The 16,501-nt window shown below is 35.5% G+C and overlaps 1 protein-coding gene across 9 annotated transcripts in view; it reads left to right on the top strand.

Moving 5' to 3' along the window:
* The window catches only part of CDK5RAP2 (CDK5 regulatory subunit associated protein 2), a 159,992-nt gene extending 147,481 nt beyond the window's left edge, over positions 1 to 12,511 (top strand). For 8 of the 9 annotated variants that reach the window (XM_031954201.1, XM_031954198.1, XM_031954199.1 and 5 more), the window contains 3 exons: positions 928 to 1,054; positions 4,204 to 4,250; positions 4,994 to 5,093. In XM_031954201.1, the coding sequence (XP_031810061.1) occupies positions 928 to 1,054; positions 4,204 to 4,250; positions 4,994 to 5,050 (231 nt within the window). In that variant the 3' untranslated portion in view covers positions 5,051 to 5,093. Of the gene's footprint in view, positions 1 to 927; positions 1,055 to 4,203; positions 4,251 to 4,993; positions 5,094 to 12,492 lie in introns of those variants that run through there. The other variant, XM_031954197.1, reaches the window with a different exon arrangement.
* Positions 12,512 to 16,501: the final 3,990 nt, after the last annotated feature.

Raw genomic sequence — 16,501 nt, 5'->3', positions numbered from 1 at the left:
ATTACAGCTGAATATAACTAATTATTTTTGGTACTTCTAAATCTATTTTCCTGTAGCACAATCATCCTTAGCATAGTGGAGGGCAGCCTAAAATCCAATTCAGAATACAATCCAGTATTTCAAACTTTGAATGTCAAACAGGTATCTGCTTTTAAAAGGGAAAGCTGGGATCCCAATGAATAGCTCCGTTATTGGAATATTGACTTTTAATGTCCATTTATAAATGAATACTATCTGAAAAAATAGCCATAATGGTTACTTTCTCATGCTGTTTTCAGCCTTGAGAACCACAGTGATATAGAATAGGAACTTTAATTCATCCATCCTGTTTCCATTGTCACACACTGAGTTAGGACTGTCTTGTTTGCATATCTAAAAAGCATGCTCTATTTCCTCCTATCTTAATGTGTACCTCGTCATGTGCTACATATATGAATTTGTTCTAGACCAAGCTCCTCCTTGGCCCCTCTCTAGCTCCTCCCCAATTCTTCCCTTACTTTCCTAGAACCTGTCCTTGCTTCTCTCCCCTACCAACTTTAAAAATCCATTACAACTGGAAGCATGTTGCTTAATCATATGTGATTCAGTCTTGCTTAATCATATTTGATTTAGTCTGTGAACTGCTTTGTGTAATAGCATCTATTGTGGCTAGGATAAATGTCTTGTGAGTTTTTCACATCTTTAACCACTCTACTACTAAGTAACTTGGTACTTTATTTAAAATTACTTCTTCAGTAAGGATATTCAGAAGTTAATGTGAAAATCATGCAGGTTAAAGAACTCAGGTTATCATGAGGAGGGTCAAAAAGAATAATTGCTATTGTAGTTGATACTCCCCCTCAAATATCTTGCTCCATGCTGATGTTAACAGATCATTAGACCCTAAAAAAAGAGGTCAGCATCAGTTTATCTTTATTTCCTCTCTAGATTGCTGAAATGAAAGCTGAAATCATCCGACTGCGCAAGAAAATTTCTGAACAAGAGAAGAAGCTATATAGTACAGCTAGACATTTACAGTCGAGGAAACACCAGGAAAAAGTCATCTTTGATCAGTGTATGTAAAATTTTACACTCATATAACTTCTAGTCTTTTACTTGTATATTGTGTCTATTCTATGCACTTTGGACCATGTTGTTTTTGACTCCTGCTTTTGTTGAAATTAAGTTCTTTTAATCATCAAATTTTCTATGTCATAGTATTTGCAAAGATCAGGTGCCATGTCAGAAGAGTTTTATTATATTCATTCCTATTGTCAGCATAATAGCCTCCTGAAGCTGCTCCGCATTAACTGTGCCATTTCTTCTATCTTAGAGATTGCTGACTGAGACACCCCTTCTTGCTTGCTCCCACTTCTCACCCCAATTCCTCCCGTTACACCATTATTTCAGCATTTTCTCAGGTAGAACTAAGATCCTGCCTCATGAAGCTGAAAGTTTCTGGGCCTTTTCTGAAGAACAGAGAGCTGAGTTTATTGCTGAGTAGGATTACATCTTGGCTACCTCTTGGAAGGTGCATGCAAAGAGCAGTTCATGAACCTTGCCAGATTTGAACTAGAACAAGGGAAGTTTGTTAAATCCCTCATTGTCAGTGACCCTTGTGAATATAAAGATCTAGCAGAACTTCCTAGAGCTATCTGAGCCAGTCATCTTAGACTAATGGGACAGCACATCAACAACACCACTTTATATTTCTTTTGCTGACTTCTGATGACTCTATAGTTGTTATTCCTCAGGTATACCTTGGCAGTATCAAGAATCAATTAGTCTAGAAATGGAAAATTGAAATACCCTAGCAGTTGGTATAAAGTAAAACAATCAGTCCATCAGTAAGCATTTTTTTAAACCCTTACTTTGTGCCAGGCACTATGCACTAAGCACTGAATGGTGACCATATGAAGAAGTACAAATAAGAGATGGTTGTCAGAACTTAAATTGCACATAAAATATGACTTATTTCATCAATTGCTCTAATTCTGTAGATTTTGAGAGAATTTGAGCCAAACCTTTTGGGAATGTGACTGTGCTATGAAAAAAATGCTGTATTTTGAGTCCTGACGTTACCACTTATTTATATGATTTTGGACAAGTTATTTATTAAGACTTGATGTTTATGGAGTATTTTAAGGGTTTCTTCACAGCAATCTTTGAAGTAGGCAGGACAAGTACTATTCCTCTTTACAGATGAGGAAACAGGCTCAAAGAAGTTGTAACTTGTCATAGGTTATATAGGAAGAAAAGACAAGGCAGGTGGGAGTTCCTGGTTGTCAGGCCCAGTGCTCGATTAACTAGGCCACATCGTTCCATTTAACTTCATCTATGAAATAAGGGTAACAGTACTTGAGCTCTAATGATTTCACAAGTTTCTTATGAAGAATTACTTTCTTTGTAAACTATAAAATAAAATAATAATATAAGCCATATAAAAAAGTAAGAGTAAAACCTTTTAATCCACATTTTCCCTCTTCCTGAAAGGTTATCTAGATGTTTTAATTATTTCTTCCAGATTTTGATCATATGGCTCCTTGGGAGTGGCAAATTTCTGCCCTCATTTTTCTTCATTAAGGTTTCCTTCGATATTTACTGACATACATTTTTTGATTTGCAATAATTAATTTTAACCTCTTAAGCTTGCTGGTAGAGTAGGTGGAGGAAAGGGGTGGGAAGCTTATCAGAAATGACTTGCATTAAAATCTTATCTTGTTCAGTGAAAAAAAAAAAATGTCCATGCCCTCCTCCCAATATAGAATTCAAACTGGCTTTGAAATCATCCCATGAAAAATGCTGTCGGGCAAGAAACAGCCACTCATATTTGTTTATCAAGCTCAACATTCTGCCCTTGTACTGAATAAGCCATTTAAGGGGTAGAATTTAATTTGGTGAGTTCATTCCAACCTTGGGTTTTGTTAGAGCATATAGTTATATTTAAGCCATATTCTGGGCCATGTTCAGCAATTGGAGGAATTCAAAGCAAGGACAGTTTTCCCAGGCCTTACCCAGCAGTTTTTGGAATTGCCTCTGAACTGCATCTCTTCTTAAAAACTTTTTGATGAGGTTTGTAGCAGGATCAGTGAAGCACAGGAAGCTGTTAATTGTATTCATTCATGCTGGTCATTTAATTTTGTTTTTGACAAAGATGGGGAAAAAAAGATCATTTAATATCCTTTCTTCCAACAGGATTCCTGTAAGACCAGATAGTTTGTTGGGAACTAGCTAATAATCTACATACACCTCAGAATTATAGGAAAGCTCTTTGAAATCATTTAGTCTGACTCACTCATTTTATAGAGAAGGAAATGAAGACTAAGGTACAAAAGTTCCAAAGCTAATGACTGGTAGTACTAGAACTAAAACCCAAGTCTGACTCTCTACTTCTTTTTATTTTATTTTATTCTATTAAGCCCTTACTATATGCCAGACACTATGCTAAGCACTGAAAAGTAACTATATGAAGAAGTACAAATGAGAGATGATTGTCAGAACTTAAATTACATTTAAAACATGACATTTCATCAGTTGCTCTAATTCTGTAGCTTTTAGGGGGAGTAGTTTTTATAGGGCAGAACCTTGTTTCTGAAGATTCATCATGGAATACTAAAAAGAGTCACATATCAAAGGACAAATCTTGCCTCAGACCTCAGGCTCAAATACTTAAAATCCGAAGGGAACTTGGAGATTACTTTGTCTAACCATCTTAGTTTATAGGTCAACAAACTGAGACCCAGAGAGGTTAAATGATTTGCCTCATGTCATACAGGTAGACTTGACATTTGAAATTGGGATCGTTTGTTCCAAATTCAATACTCTCATCTACAGATAAGTTAGCTACAGGTGAGAGCCATATTTACTAGTTACTTAACAAAGTTGTTTTAAGAAAAATACTTTAAAACACTAAAAAAAATATAGAGAGTTATTGTGCCTGGGTTATTTTCCTATACAAACATGTATAAGTGTCATCAGTAAGGCAGTGTCATCAGAGATTTCTTCACTTTCCATGAAGGATAAAATGATTCCACTCCACCTTGTCCAAGAAGAAAGGAAGAAAAGGCATTCATTACAGAGCTTCATGTTGTCCTTTTTTGGGTGGCAAAATCTAGAAGCTTCTTTTCAACCAGCTACACTTATCACATGGGATAGGAAAGAGACATTAAGTGTATTTTTCAATAATGTATGAAATTAATTTTCTATTTTTTCCCCTCTTTCTAGTGGTTTTAACTCATGAAATCCTCAGAAAGGCTAGAGGAAACCTTGAGGTAAAGTCAAATTTCCAAATATTCTATAATTAAAGGAAAATAAAAATAAAAAATAAAAGGAAAAATAAAGTTCATATGTGTGCACATGTACAACCTTATCCTCCACTAAAGTCATTTTCATTGTATCATTGAAGAGATGCTGGGTTCTCTAAGGCTATGCCTTCAAAGTGATGAATGAATTTTTTGGCTAGAAATACCTAAGACACAGAGGGATTATGATCTATATTAGTGCAGAGAATCTCTATACCAGCAAATCACCAGTTCTTAAAATGTTGAAGTCTGTGTGTGTGTAAATATATATATATATAAAATTAATTTGTAGCCACTTATCCCCTGCCAATCTCTTATGAAAAGGCAGAAGGCATTTTTCAATGCTAGTTACTTTCTTGGTCATCCTGTTTTATTAAAGTAAGTGATCTTATTTTCAGAGATGCTCTCTTTTTAGATTCCCACCTAGGAGTATCAAAGCTTGGCCCAGCTCCTTCGTCCATGATACTTTCCAACTTTTTTCTTCGCCATTTCTCACCAGAGTAACCCCTGATTGAGAGCAAAATAAACTCATTGCTTTTTAAGGCTTATTGGTCTTTTTAACTTGGGGGAAGCCGAACCTTTTAGTATTTACTTTTGTTGCATTCAAAATATCTGAAATTGTGTGTTAAGGAATTGAGTGCATGTTTAAGAAATGATGAATTTTGTCAGAGTCTTTAATTGAGGCACACTTAAAAATTTCCTTTTCTTTTCAGCTTAAACCAGGGGGGCCATCTCTGGGAACAGCCAGTTCCTGCGGATCAGAATCCTGAAGGACCAACTTTTGCTAATAAATGTATTGGCTCCTTACTATGATCATTTGTGGACTGCTTGTCTTTGTTTTAAGTATAAGATCTCCTATATTACTGGAAAGGATTTGAACAATATCTGAGAAGCAGATGTAAAATATTACATATATGTGTGTGTGTGTTTGTGTGTGTGTATGTATATATATATATATGTATGTATGTATGTATATGTATATATAGACACATTTGGTGTGGTGGAAGAGCACTGGATTTGGAATCTGAGGACTTGGATTTAAATCTTGACTCTGCTCTTGTACTACCTGTGTGACTTTAAGTCTTCACTTCCTTTCTCTAGGGTTTTTTCCTTTGTAAAATGAAGGGATTAGATGATCTCTGAAATCTTTTCCAATTTATAGTCCTGTTTTATGTATTGTTTAAAAAAAAGGATACTTGGTTTGGGGGAATGATTCATCATGGATGGTACCATAGGGTTTTGAACAGCTTCACTAGCTATGGTATATAATAGTTTTCATGTATCATCAGCTAGAGAGTATCCATGAACTTGTAAAGGAAATACAAATTTCCAGCTTTTTCAAAATTACAGATTGGAAAAAGAACTTTTTGCAGTAGCTACTTAAGTTGTGGCTGAAATTGGCCAGGGGCTTCTGTTAAAGTTCATGTAAAATGGTTTTTCATCAAGTTTTTCTATCTGCTCAACAATCTTCCATTGACATGATTTGCAGATACTACTAATTAGATAATGCCTTTATTTAAATCTGTTTCTGCAATTATTTGATATGGAACATCAAGCCTTAAGCTAAAATCTTAGTTGCATGATATCAAATAGTTGTGTAATTATTAAGATAACATTAGTCATTTTTGCCATGAAGTCATTTTAAAAATCACTGTTTGCTTTGAGTTCTCTCATCTATTGCTCTAATTGGACTAGTTATTAAATTCTGGAGAGAAAAATTCTGCCTTGTACTTTTCTGGTTTTTGAAAGACTATATGGTACAAAGATAAGGGCCCTGATGGTGACTGATCAGTCTTGTACCACAAAATTTTCCTTGTCTAGCATGACCTGGCATCTTATTTTTCTAACAAATCACTGGAAGAGCTTCAGTTTCATCATCTATAAAAAGACAAACTTTGGCTCTATGATCTTAAAAGTTCCTTCCAACTCTAATAGTAGCATGGTATAAAATGGGAATATATTGTATTTAGTATACTTAGCATATTTAAATAGACCAAATTCCTTTGTACACTTGAGAGCTTTGTGATTTAACACCCCAGTTTCCCCAATCCATATGGGGAAAGTATCTTTGCATATCTACATCACAGGGTTGTTGTGGGGAAATCACTATAAATCTTTTTCTTTTTTTTTTTTTTTTTTATTTAATAGCCTTTTATTTACAGGATATATGCATGGGTAACTTTACAGCATTAACAATTGCCAAACCTCTTGTTCCAATTTTTCACCTCTTTCCCCCCCCCTCCCCTAGATGGCAGGATGACCAGTAGATGTTAAATATATTAAAATATAAATTAGATACACAATAAGTATACATGACCAAACTGTTATTTTGCTGTACAAAAGAATCAGACTCTGAAATATTGTACAATTAGCTTGTGAAGGAAATCAAAAATGCAGGTTTGCCTAAATATAGGGATTAGAATTCAATTAATGGTTTTAGTCATCTCCCAGAGTTCTTTTTCTGGGCATAGCTGGTTCAGTTCATTACTGCTCCATTGGAAATGATTTGGTTGATCTCGTTGCTGAGGATGGCCTGGTCCATCAGAACTGGTCATCATATAATCACTATAAATCTTAAGAGCATTATAGAAATATGATTTGTTGAAATGTCAGTTTTTATTTTGGGGTCCAATAGTCCTTTATTCAACATCTGACAGATGTTTTTGTTTCCCGAGAGAAACCTTGTTCTAAGAAGAGTAGAATAAACTCTGTTGCCTGCCATTTGGTCTTGGCTCTTCACAGTAGTCCGTAGGGTATTTTGGGGTTCTTTGTCACAAGTAGCAGTGACTATTAGAATGGGTTTCTCTTAAATGACTAGGAGGATATGCTGTCATCCACTAGTAGGGGTTAGTAGTTTTCTCCTATGCTAGTCTAGATTTTTAGGAGTTGCATTTCTGCTATAGGAAATATGATTCCTCAGCATCACTACAAAGTCTTTGATCAAATAATAGAACTAGAAAGGTCCTTGGGAGGGAATGTCCAAAACCATTCATGTCTATCTCCAAAACCATTCATGTCCTTTTCAGAAGGATTTGTTGCTTTATACCAAACTTGCAGTGAATCCTTTGGCAGATAAGAGTTCCTTGTTTATAGAAATTGGAGGGGGACGAAACAAAGCTAAAGGCATCTGTGAGATAATAACATAACTAGGAAAAATAGAATTCAGTTGAGAAGCAAGCTGTATCATATTGGAATGTTGGACTATGATGTTTAAATTCTAGTCCTAGTTCTACCATTATTCCCTCAGTTACCTGGAGCAAGTTCCTTGTTTGGGCCTCCCTTCCTTTATAAGGGAATGGGACTAGGAAAGTTCCTTCCAGCTCTAATATTCTATCCTATTCAAATTTTAAAAAATGTATCTACAAGTACTTCCCTTTAAGCAAAACCAATATGAGAAAGTTCATATTTACAAAAAAGATAAAAAGTGATTATTTACTTTTTCACCAGAGGATTCATAGTAGGATTTCTTTAAGCAGGATAGTTTTGAAAATGGTTGAATTTATAAATAGCTTTCTTGTATAAATGAAGCACATATGTACTACATTCCACACCCCCTCCCCAGTCCCAGATTATGTAAAAGCAGATGAGTTCAAAACTTTGGGTTGTCTAAGGTTTTCCATTTGCTAAAAGATGAAGAGAATTTGTTTGTGCTGGTTTAGAGCTGAGAACAAACTCTGTAAATGAGGGAAATTCAGCACTTTACAAAAGCATCATTGTCCTCACAACCACTAAAAATGTCAAGTTAATTTTACTAAGCAGCCAAATTATAGACATTCAAAAGTAGTAATCAGAAATGTTGTACATTTCCAGTTTTGAAATTAATCACTGTATGTCTTTGAGCTATAACACCTGAAAGAAACAGCTGTACATCTATATATAGAGCTCTCAAGTCTTACAGTCTTTCTCCATCTTTTCTGCCTTGTATATAAGTTTCTTTAGTTTGCTTTCAGTTTTTGGGAGATGATCTGCTATTAATTTGCATTAATAGCCTATATTGGCTCTCTTTTCTAAATTGCAATCTTAGACTCAGACTTCTTATTCAAGAACAAAGGAGGCAAAATTGTTACATCCCTTGGATAAGGCCAAGATGGATATTGACAAGAGATTTCTTAAAAGTCTAACTACTTTTTGTTTCCTTTGCTCACTCTTCTGTGTTTTACTCAACAATTAGAATTGTGCCATTCTGCCTCAGCACATTTGCTGACACCGTTTATTGTATTTTTGATGCCTTCCTCCCATTCTTATTCTGCCTATTAAAATCTTACCTGTCTTTAACTTAATTATTTTATTACTATTTTTTCATCCCCAGCCCAACTCCTGTACTAGATACAGAGTAGGTATGGAATTAAGTCTATTGAACTTATTGAACTATATTGAACTCATTAAATTCCTAAGTACTCAGGGTGGTCAGCATGACATGAGAGGATCAGTGTGAGCAACAGGAAGAAGGTGAATGGGAGAGGAGAAAGAAGTGTAATGAAGACTAGGATAGAGAGGGCTTCTAGCTATTATCCTTTGCTGGTGGTAGCACTCAACAATTGCTGGTTCCCTTTTCTCAACCTCCAAACACTTAAAGGCTCAGTGATTGAAACATCATCTATGCTTAGCTCATTGACCCAATTATCTTTCAAGATATGATTCTAGTGGTTCTCCCACCCTTCCTTCTTGAGTTTCTGTAGGCATCTATTTCTTTTCCAGAAAAAGGAACAAGCTGAATAAAGTGATCTTTGAAGTTCATGTCAGCTCCAGATCCTATAATCCTACCTTCAGTAATCCATCCATTTTGCATGTTTCAGTTATCCTTGCCTTTAAAGCCCAACTCAAGCCTTGCTTCAAATAAACACATCTGTGTTTATTCTTCCAGTTACCCAGGTTTACAACATAAGAATCATTCTTGACTCATTACATTATGCAGTCAGTTGCCATGTCTCATTGATTTGACCTACTTAATCAACATTTTTATGTATCCATCCCTTTCATATGCCCATATTGTTGATCTAGGCCTTCATCACTTCTTGACTGGATTAGTTTTCTAATTTGTCTTTGCATTTAGTTTCTCTACACAGCAACCAATTTAATATTCAAAAATCTGACCCTGTTCCTGTATTCATTAAGGTTCAGTGACTCCCCATCATCTCTAGGATAATATATAAACTTTTCTGGGTTTAAGCCCTTTATGATCTGACTTTAATCTTTCCATTTTATTCCTTTCTGTGCTCCAACTTTACTGACTGACTTGCTGTTCTTTACTCACATTCAGCATTTTGATCTCCTGTCTCCCCACCTTTTCACTGCCTGGAATGTTCTTCCTTACTTTTCCCTCTTTAAACCTCAGTTTCCTTTTAAGACTTAGATTGAGTTCCTTTTTTCAAGAAGTATTTCTTGACTCCTCCAAATGTTGGTAAATCCTTTTGTCTATCACTTATTTTACATATGACATTTATTCCTCTATGAACATGTCATATTTTCTTGGATATTTATGGGCAGGGACAGCTTCGCTTTGTGTCTCTGTTCCTAGCAAAATGCATGGTATATGATAGATATTTATTTATTGATCCCTGGCTGTGTGACCCACTCTGTCCTAGTTGCTAAAGGATTTGTAAAAGAAGCAAAACACAAAATGAAAGGTAATAAATTATTATGCTATGAAGTCCAAAGAAGTAGGAACTTTGTCTTAGCTATATTTGTTTATTTTTGAATTCTTAAGCACAAGACTGTGGACACTTTTGTAAATACATATCGAATGAACAATAAATATTGTTTAATATCAAAAACAATAGAGAATAAATATTGAGGACTAGAATGTTTGGATGAGGCTTTCTGGAGGAGATTTGGGCCCGAGGTCACAGGGAAGACATTTCCAGGAAAGGAATATAAGGGAAACAAAAGGCAGGGAGAGAAGGGAGTTTGACATTACTAGGGCAATGAGATCAGGAGGTATTATTTAAAAATGCTAGGCAGTAATTGATGAGTTAGGATAAAACAGGTTTTTATTTTTTATATTTGGTTTTGATCTGGACCTATGGTTTCATTGGTATGGGCAAGTCCCAATGTGGAAACTTGTCACTGATGTAGATAAAATTAAATTTGTGAAGGGTTTCTTGAGACACTTACGTAATTTGTTTGTGAATACTTAGCCAGTATGTTTTTAGGGTAGGACATGAGATGAGGCATTCTTGATTCTAAAACCAGCCCTTCATTTGGACTCAAGACTTGATATATTTGATCATCTGGGGAATCTCTGAAGATTTTTAAGCATGAGTGACATGATAAAGAGATATTCTAGGTCTGGTAGTAAATGTGGGATGGATAGGAAGAAGAATAGAATTAATTTTACTAATTCAATTGGTCATGTAGTGAGTGAGGATGAAGGAGATGAGATATTCAAGAAACATTTTGAAGTAAAAACAGGACTGACCATTCCTTCTCCCAGTCTATGAACTCTGCAGTATTTTTTCCTGGTTTACACAAACTGACACTGGCTTGTTTACTGACATCATTTTCCATTTGTTTCTTGTCTTTTGTTAACTTAATAAACTTGTGAGCTAGTTGAGGGCAAGTTCTATGTCTTATACCAAGAATATTCTTGAGCACATGGTCATCACACAGAATCACAGAATTTTAGAGATGGAAAAGCCTTCTAGGGGAGGTCATCTAGTCTAATTGATGCCTTCATGAGAATCCTTTCTACAGTATCATCAACAAATCAACAAACCATCCATCATTGGCCTGATGACCTCTGTTGAAAATGATGATGGTGAGGAAGAGGAACCAATCTACCACCTCTTGAGTTAGAAATACCCTGCTTTTGGAAGATCTGGTTTTTAAGAATTTGTTTTATATCAAGTGCAAATCTTTATTTTTGCTATTTCTTATTGCTCCAGATTCTGTTCTCTGGATCCAAGCTAACAAATTTTTTTTTCTTGCCATCTTATCTTGAAGAGGCCACACAAACATGGTGAGATACTATCCAGCAGGTAGCTACAGTTATTTGTATATATACATAGCTATAGCTCTATTCAACTGAGGAAATGAAATTGGGAAGTCATGCAACAGGTTGACTCAGAGGGAATCACAGCTGGCATTTATGTAGTGCTTTACATTTGGTTTCATGTGATTTTACAACAGTACTGTGAAGTACGCATTGCAAATTAGTCATATCCCAATTTTACATATGAAGAAAAGGAGGCTTGAAGAAATTGAGATCTATCTATGGTCCTTCAACTATAAGAAGGATCATTCCTCAAGATTTTTCCTAATTCCAAGTGTAATTTCCACTATACTATATTGGCCTCCAGAGAATCTATGTCAAAAGGCAACTTGAAGACTCTGAAATCCTTAACTCCTAAAAATTTGCTTAGATTATAAAGATAAAATATCAAAGGTGTTTGGAAAGTTGAGGCTTGACTTGGCTGTTGATTATCAGCACTGAAGAAAATTACAATAATGTCATTTCTCAGGTGTTCCAAATCATTATTGTTCAGAGAAATACCAATTAAGACAATTCTGAGATACATTGCACACCTGCCAAGATAATGGGAAAAGATAATGATGGATGTTGGAGGGGATGTGGGAAAACTGGGACACTGATGCATTGTTGGTGGAGTTGTGAACAGATCCAACCATTCTGGAGAGCAGTTTTGAACTATGCTCAAAAAGTTATCAAACTGTGCATACTCTTTGGTCCAGCAATGTTTCTATTGGGATTATATCCCAAAGGGATCTTAAAAGAGGGAAAGGAATCCCAACATGTGCCAAAATATTTTGGCAGCATTTTTTGTAGTGGCAAGAAACTGGAAACTGACTGGATGTCCATCAGAGAATGGCTGAACAAATGGTATATGAACAATGGAATATTATTGTTCTGTAAGAAATGATCACGGGGATGATTTTAGAAAGGGCTGGAGAGACTTACATGAACTGATGCTGAGTGAAATGAGCAGGATCAGAGATCATTATACACTTCAACAACAATACTATATGATGATCAATTCTGATGAATGTGACTCTTTTTTTTCTTTTTTTTTTTTTTTTCTTAGTTTCTTTCTCCAATCCTTAGATTAGAGATCCTCTCAGATCCTCCAATCTAACAGTAGTACTGAGATAAATATTTTCTACTTTTGTGATATCAAAAAGTCAGGAGCTCTGGTGTTTGTTGCCCAGCAAGAGTAACTTTTGTTCTTCCCATTTCCTCTGTTTTTCCTTTTTTTAGGAGAAGATAAGGATTGCCAGGAAAATGAAACCAAGGACTCGTCAGATGTGGTTCTTTATCAAATTGCTTTGACAGTACAGAGCTAAGATGAAGGTGAAGGGAGGCTGACTGTTAAGTGATCCCATAAAGTATTTCACATTTAAATATTTTAAGTATCAACCTTCTAGGCTAGAGTAATAGGAATTATGGGTTAATTTTTTATATTTTAACCCTTTGTCAAGGAGTATTTATGATACTTTTATATTTTAAGTATTTATTTTATGGTGGAGGAAATAAATCGCTGTCCTCTATTTGATAGTAGATCAAGTATGAGTACATTTCTAGAAGGGACTCCATTAATTCCTTTTAGGATCTACATGACCAACACACCTTCTTTTTTTGGTCACATATCTCTTTGATAATTTTTTTTTTTAATGTTTCTCCTGTGTAATGTTTCATTAATAATGTTGCTGATAACTCATATCCACCATAAACCTCTCCATAACTCTGGGAATTCCATCATTCATATCTATAAAGCATCATCAGCAGATTATTCATGTCTTTTAAAAGAGTTTTTGTTTCATGGAGAAGCCCTTGATCACTTAAAAATGCTATGTAATTTCCTGGAAGCAAAATAGAATCAAGATTCTATTTAATTTGAAGACAAATTCATTATTTAGTATTTGTACTGATGGATAAGAGATATTTGGGGTGTCCAGGAAGGACTAGCATCCCTACTGTGAGGAGTTGCCATGTCCTTCTCAGGGCTGTTTATTCACGTTTGATATCCATCTGTCACCAAATTCTCATTTGTAGCATGCTCAGAGGTTACATCCTAGCTGAGGGTAACCAATAGGCCTCCAAACTATGGGTAAGTTATGGGATTGTCTACCCTAAATATGTGAAGATTTCTCTTGGCAAAATATCTACATCAAAACAATTTATTCCAACAGCCATGGAGGAGGCTGACACAGGCATTGTAGGGCACTTAGAGCTTAGTCAGAAACTGAAGACACCAAGGTCATCCTGCATCCCAGGCCATTGCCAATTGTCTTTAATGACTTCAATGACTCTTGATGATATAATGACAGAGAAACTGAGCAAGACAGAGATTAGAGATCAATTTAATAGTTTATTAAATTGAGAGATTTACTGGGACCAAATGGATCCATGGTTGGTCCCAGGGCTGAATGAGACTATCGTCTCAAAGAATCCAGCCGGCTCTCTTCAATAATGAGAGGATTCAAACCAATTCCAATTGTTCAGTGATGAAGAGAGCCATCTATACCAGAGAGAGGACCATGGGAGCTAATTGTGGATCACAACATAGAATTCTGACTCTTTTTATTGTTGTTTGCTTGTATTTTTTCCTTTCTCAGTTTTATTTTATCTTCTTGATTTGATTCTTCTTGTACAGCAAGATAACTGTATAAATATGTATACATATATTGGATTTGACATATTTAACATGTATTGGGCTACCTGCCATCTAGGAGAAGTGTAGAGGGCTGAAACTACAAAAAGGTATGCTTGAATCAGACAAGTGAGCACTTAAAAGGCTAATTACCTATCCGATGTGAGACAATGACTATTAGCATATATTTAGATAAATGCCTCTTCGTTGTTACTTGCTGAACATTTGGTGTTAAGATAATCATAAGTCAGGATTGGAGGGCAAAGGGAAAGAGGCTAGAGAGTCACTTGGTGGCAGGATGAGGAGGAGAGAAGTTGGTGACTCTGGACTCCAGAATCCAGGATACATCTTTGGCAAGCCTCGTGGCAGCTTGCCTACATCCTTCACTTCTCCCCCTAAAGACCAAGGACTTTAATTCATCCTGACTCTGACTAACCCTGAAGCCCTCCAAGGAGCTAGCCTGTATTTTATAGAGAAGGGGTGGGGAAAGGAGGCAATAAGTTGGAACAGAAGGCTTTGCAAGGGTCAGTGTTGAAAAATTACTCATACATATATTTTGTAAATAAAAAGCTTAAATTAAAAAAAAAATTTCTCCTCATAAATATTCATTCAAAATGAGTGTAAGTACATATCATGTATTCCATACTATCCTTGGTGGGTAGTTAGAAGACAAAAGTGTTATCTGTGCTCTGGAGGAGTTTTCAGGCTAATTAGGAAACTAGTTAATCCTAAAACAAAATAATTAGTAAACATGACAGTGTTCATGCTTATTGGGCTTCAGAAACTTTGAGACAGGATACCATCACATTGTAAACTAGAGTACTTAAAAAAAGGATTCCTCTAGGGATTGGAATTTGGTAGAAAGGGGAGAAAACCCCAAATATCAGTCAGCCAGATGTGTGCAGGACTAAAATGCATTTGAAAGCCCGATATCTCAGTAGTAGCATAATGGACATTGTTGAATTTTCCTCCTGGTTGGGTGAGTATTTCTTGCCTTCCCAGAACTGCCAAGAAAACTTGAAAGAACTGCATAGAATCTTACATATATATATTTTTTTCCATTTATATCTGTAATACATATCTGGTAGTTTTTTTCAGAAGGAATTCAACAATTACACTTTCTATAGTACTTAGGTACTAAATATTTGTTTCTATAGTTGTCAACAAATACTTAATACATTTATTGAGGAATCTCAGAGATGTTATCTCTTCTGATCTTAGTTGAACCAGGAATCCCTTCTGCAACATGCTTGACAATGATTAACTTTCACTTGAAAACCTTCACTGAGGAGGAACTCAGCACCTTTCAAGGGAACTTATTCTGCTCTAATAACATGGACCCCAAATCTGTCTCTACAGCTTCCACTCTTTGTTCCTATTTTTTAGAAACCTCTAGGCCAACTCAGTCAAATCTGTCTAATATGCTTGCCCTTCTTTTCTCATGTGCCTTGTTCTTTGCTAAGTGATATAGAGGAGGAAATGGTTTCTGCCCTTGGGCACCTTGTACTTCCACTGAAGAAGCAAATCTTAACTTAGAACAGTGTAAGCCATTATGCAGTCTAGCATTTAGGTATGCAATTAAGGCTGAAATTCGGTGAATGGAAGACCAACTGAAGAGGTAATGGAGAAAGTAGGCTATGAGCTGGGCAAGATTTAGATAAGAAGGAAAGGGAAAAAGCATTGTGTGTGAATAAGGAGAAGGCTAACAAATGCTAAAATAGCTTCCAAAATATAATTACAGGGCAATGTGTATGAGTTCTTGTAACTAATTGTGTGTGTGTGTGTGTGTGTGTTTATTAAGGGAGTTAATAAAGTTTAACTCTTAGCACTGATGTCAAGCTAGATGAAGGAAGAAATTATTCCAAGAGATGTGATTTCTTGATACTGCATTTGCCAACTGCAAATTTGAATTGATAGTGTATGACATAAACCTTGAGCTGCTAAAGTGATTCCACTGTATGTTACATATGCATAAAGTAAATACTAGCTCTTTAGCTCTCCTAATAATTTTCTCCACATCTATTTGCTCCAACATCTGTCATTTTCCTTTTTTGACAGCTCTATCAATTTGATAAAGTGGAATCTAAGAGTTGGTTTAATCTACTTTAATTATTAGTGATTTGAAACATTTTTCATGTTATTCATAATGTATTTCTTACTTATAGGTCTAATCATTTTGGAAAGCCATTTTGGAATTCTGCTCGCCAAATCACAAAACTCTACATAATCTTTTTACCCAGTGATGCTAGTACTATATCTATACCATAAAGATACCAATGAAAGGAGAAGGATGTATGTACAAAAAGTACATAAATGTACAAAACATTTATAGTATATGTACAAAAACATAGCAGCTCTTTTGTGATAGCAAAGAACGGGAAGGTAAAAGGGTTCCTTTCAGTTTGGGAATGACTGAACAAATTTTGCTATATGAATGCAATTGAATGTCTCTGGGCTATGAGAAATGATAAAAGGAACAGTTTGAGAGAAGCCTGAGAAGAGTAGCATGAATTGATATACTGTGAAATGAGCAGACCCTGGGAAACAACATACTCAACAATAATAATATTGTAAAAATAAACAACTTTGAAAGGTGTAAGAACACTGATCTATGCA

Source organism: Sarcophilus harrisii, chromosome 2 (assembly GCF_902635505.1).
Source record: "Sarcophilus harrisii chromosome 2, mSarHar1.11, whole genome shotgun sequence".
Lineage (NCBI taxonomy): Eukaryota > Metazoa > Chordata > Mammalia > Dasyuromorphia > Dasyuridae > Sarcophilus > Sarcophilus harrisii.
The sequence above is the reverse complement of the archived record's forward strand: the minus strand, read 5'-3'. Positions and strand labels throughout refer to the sequence as shown.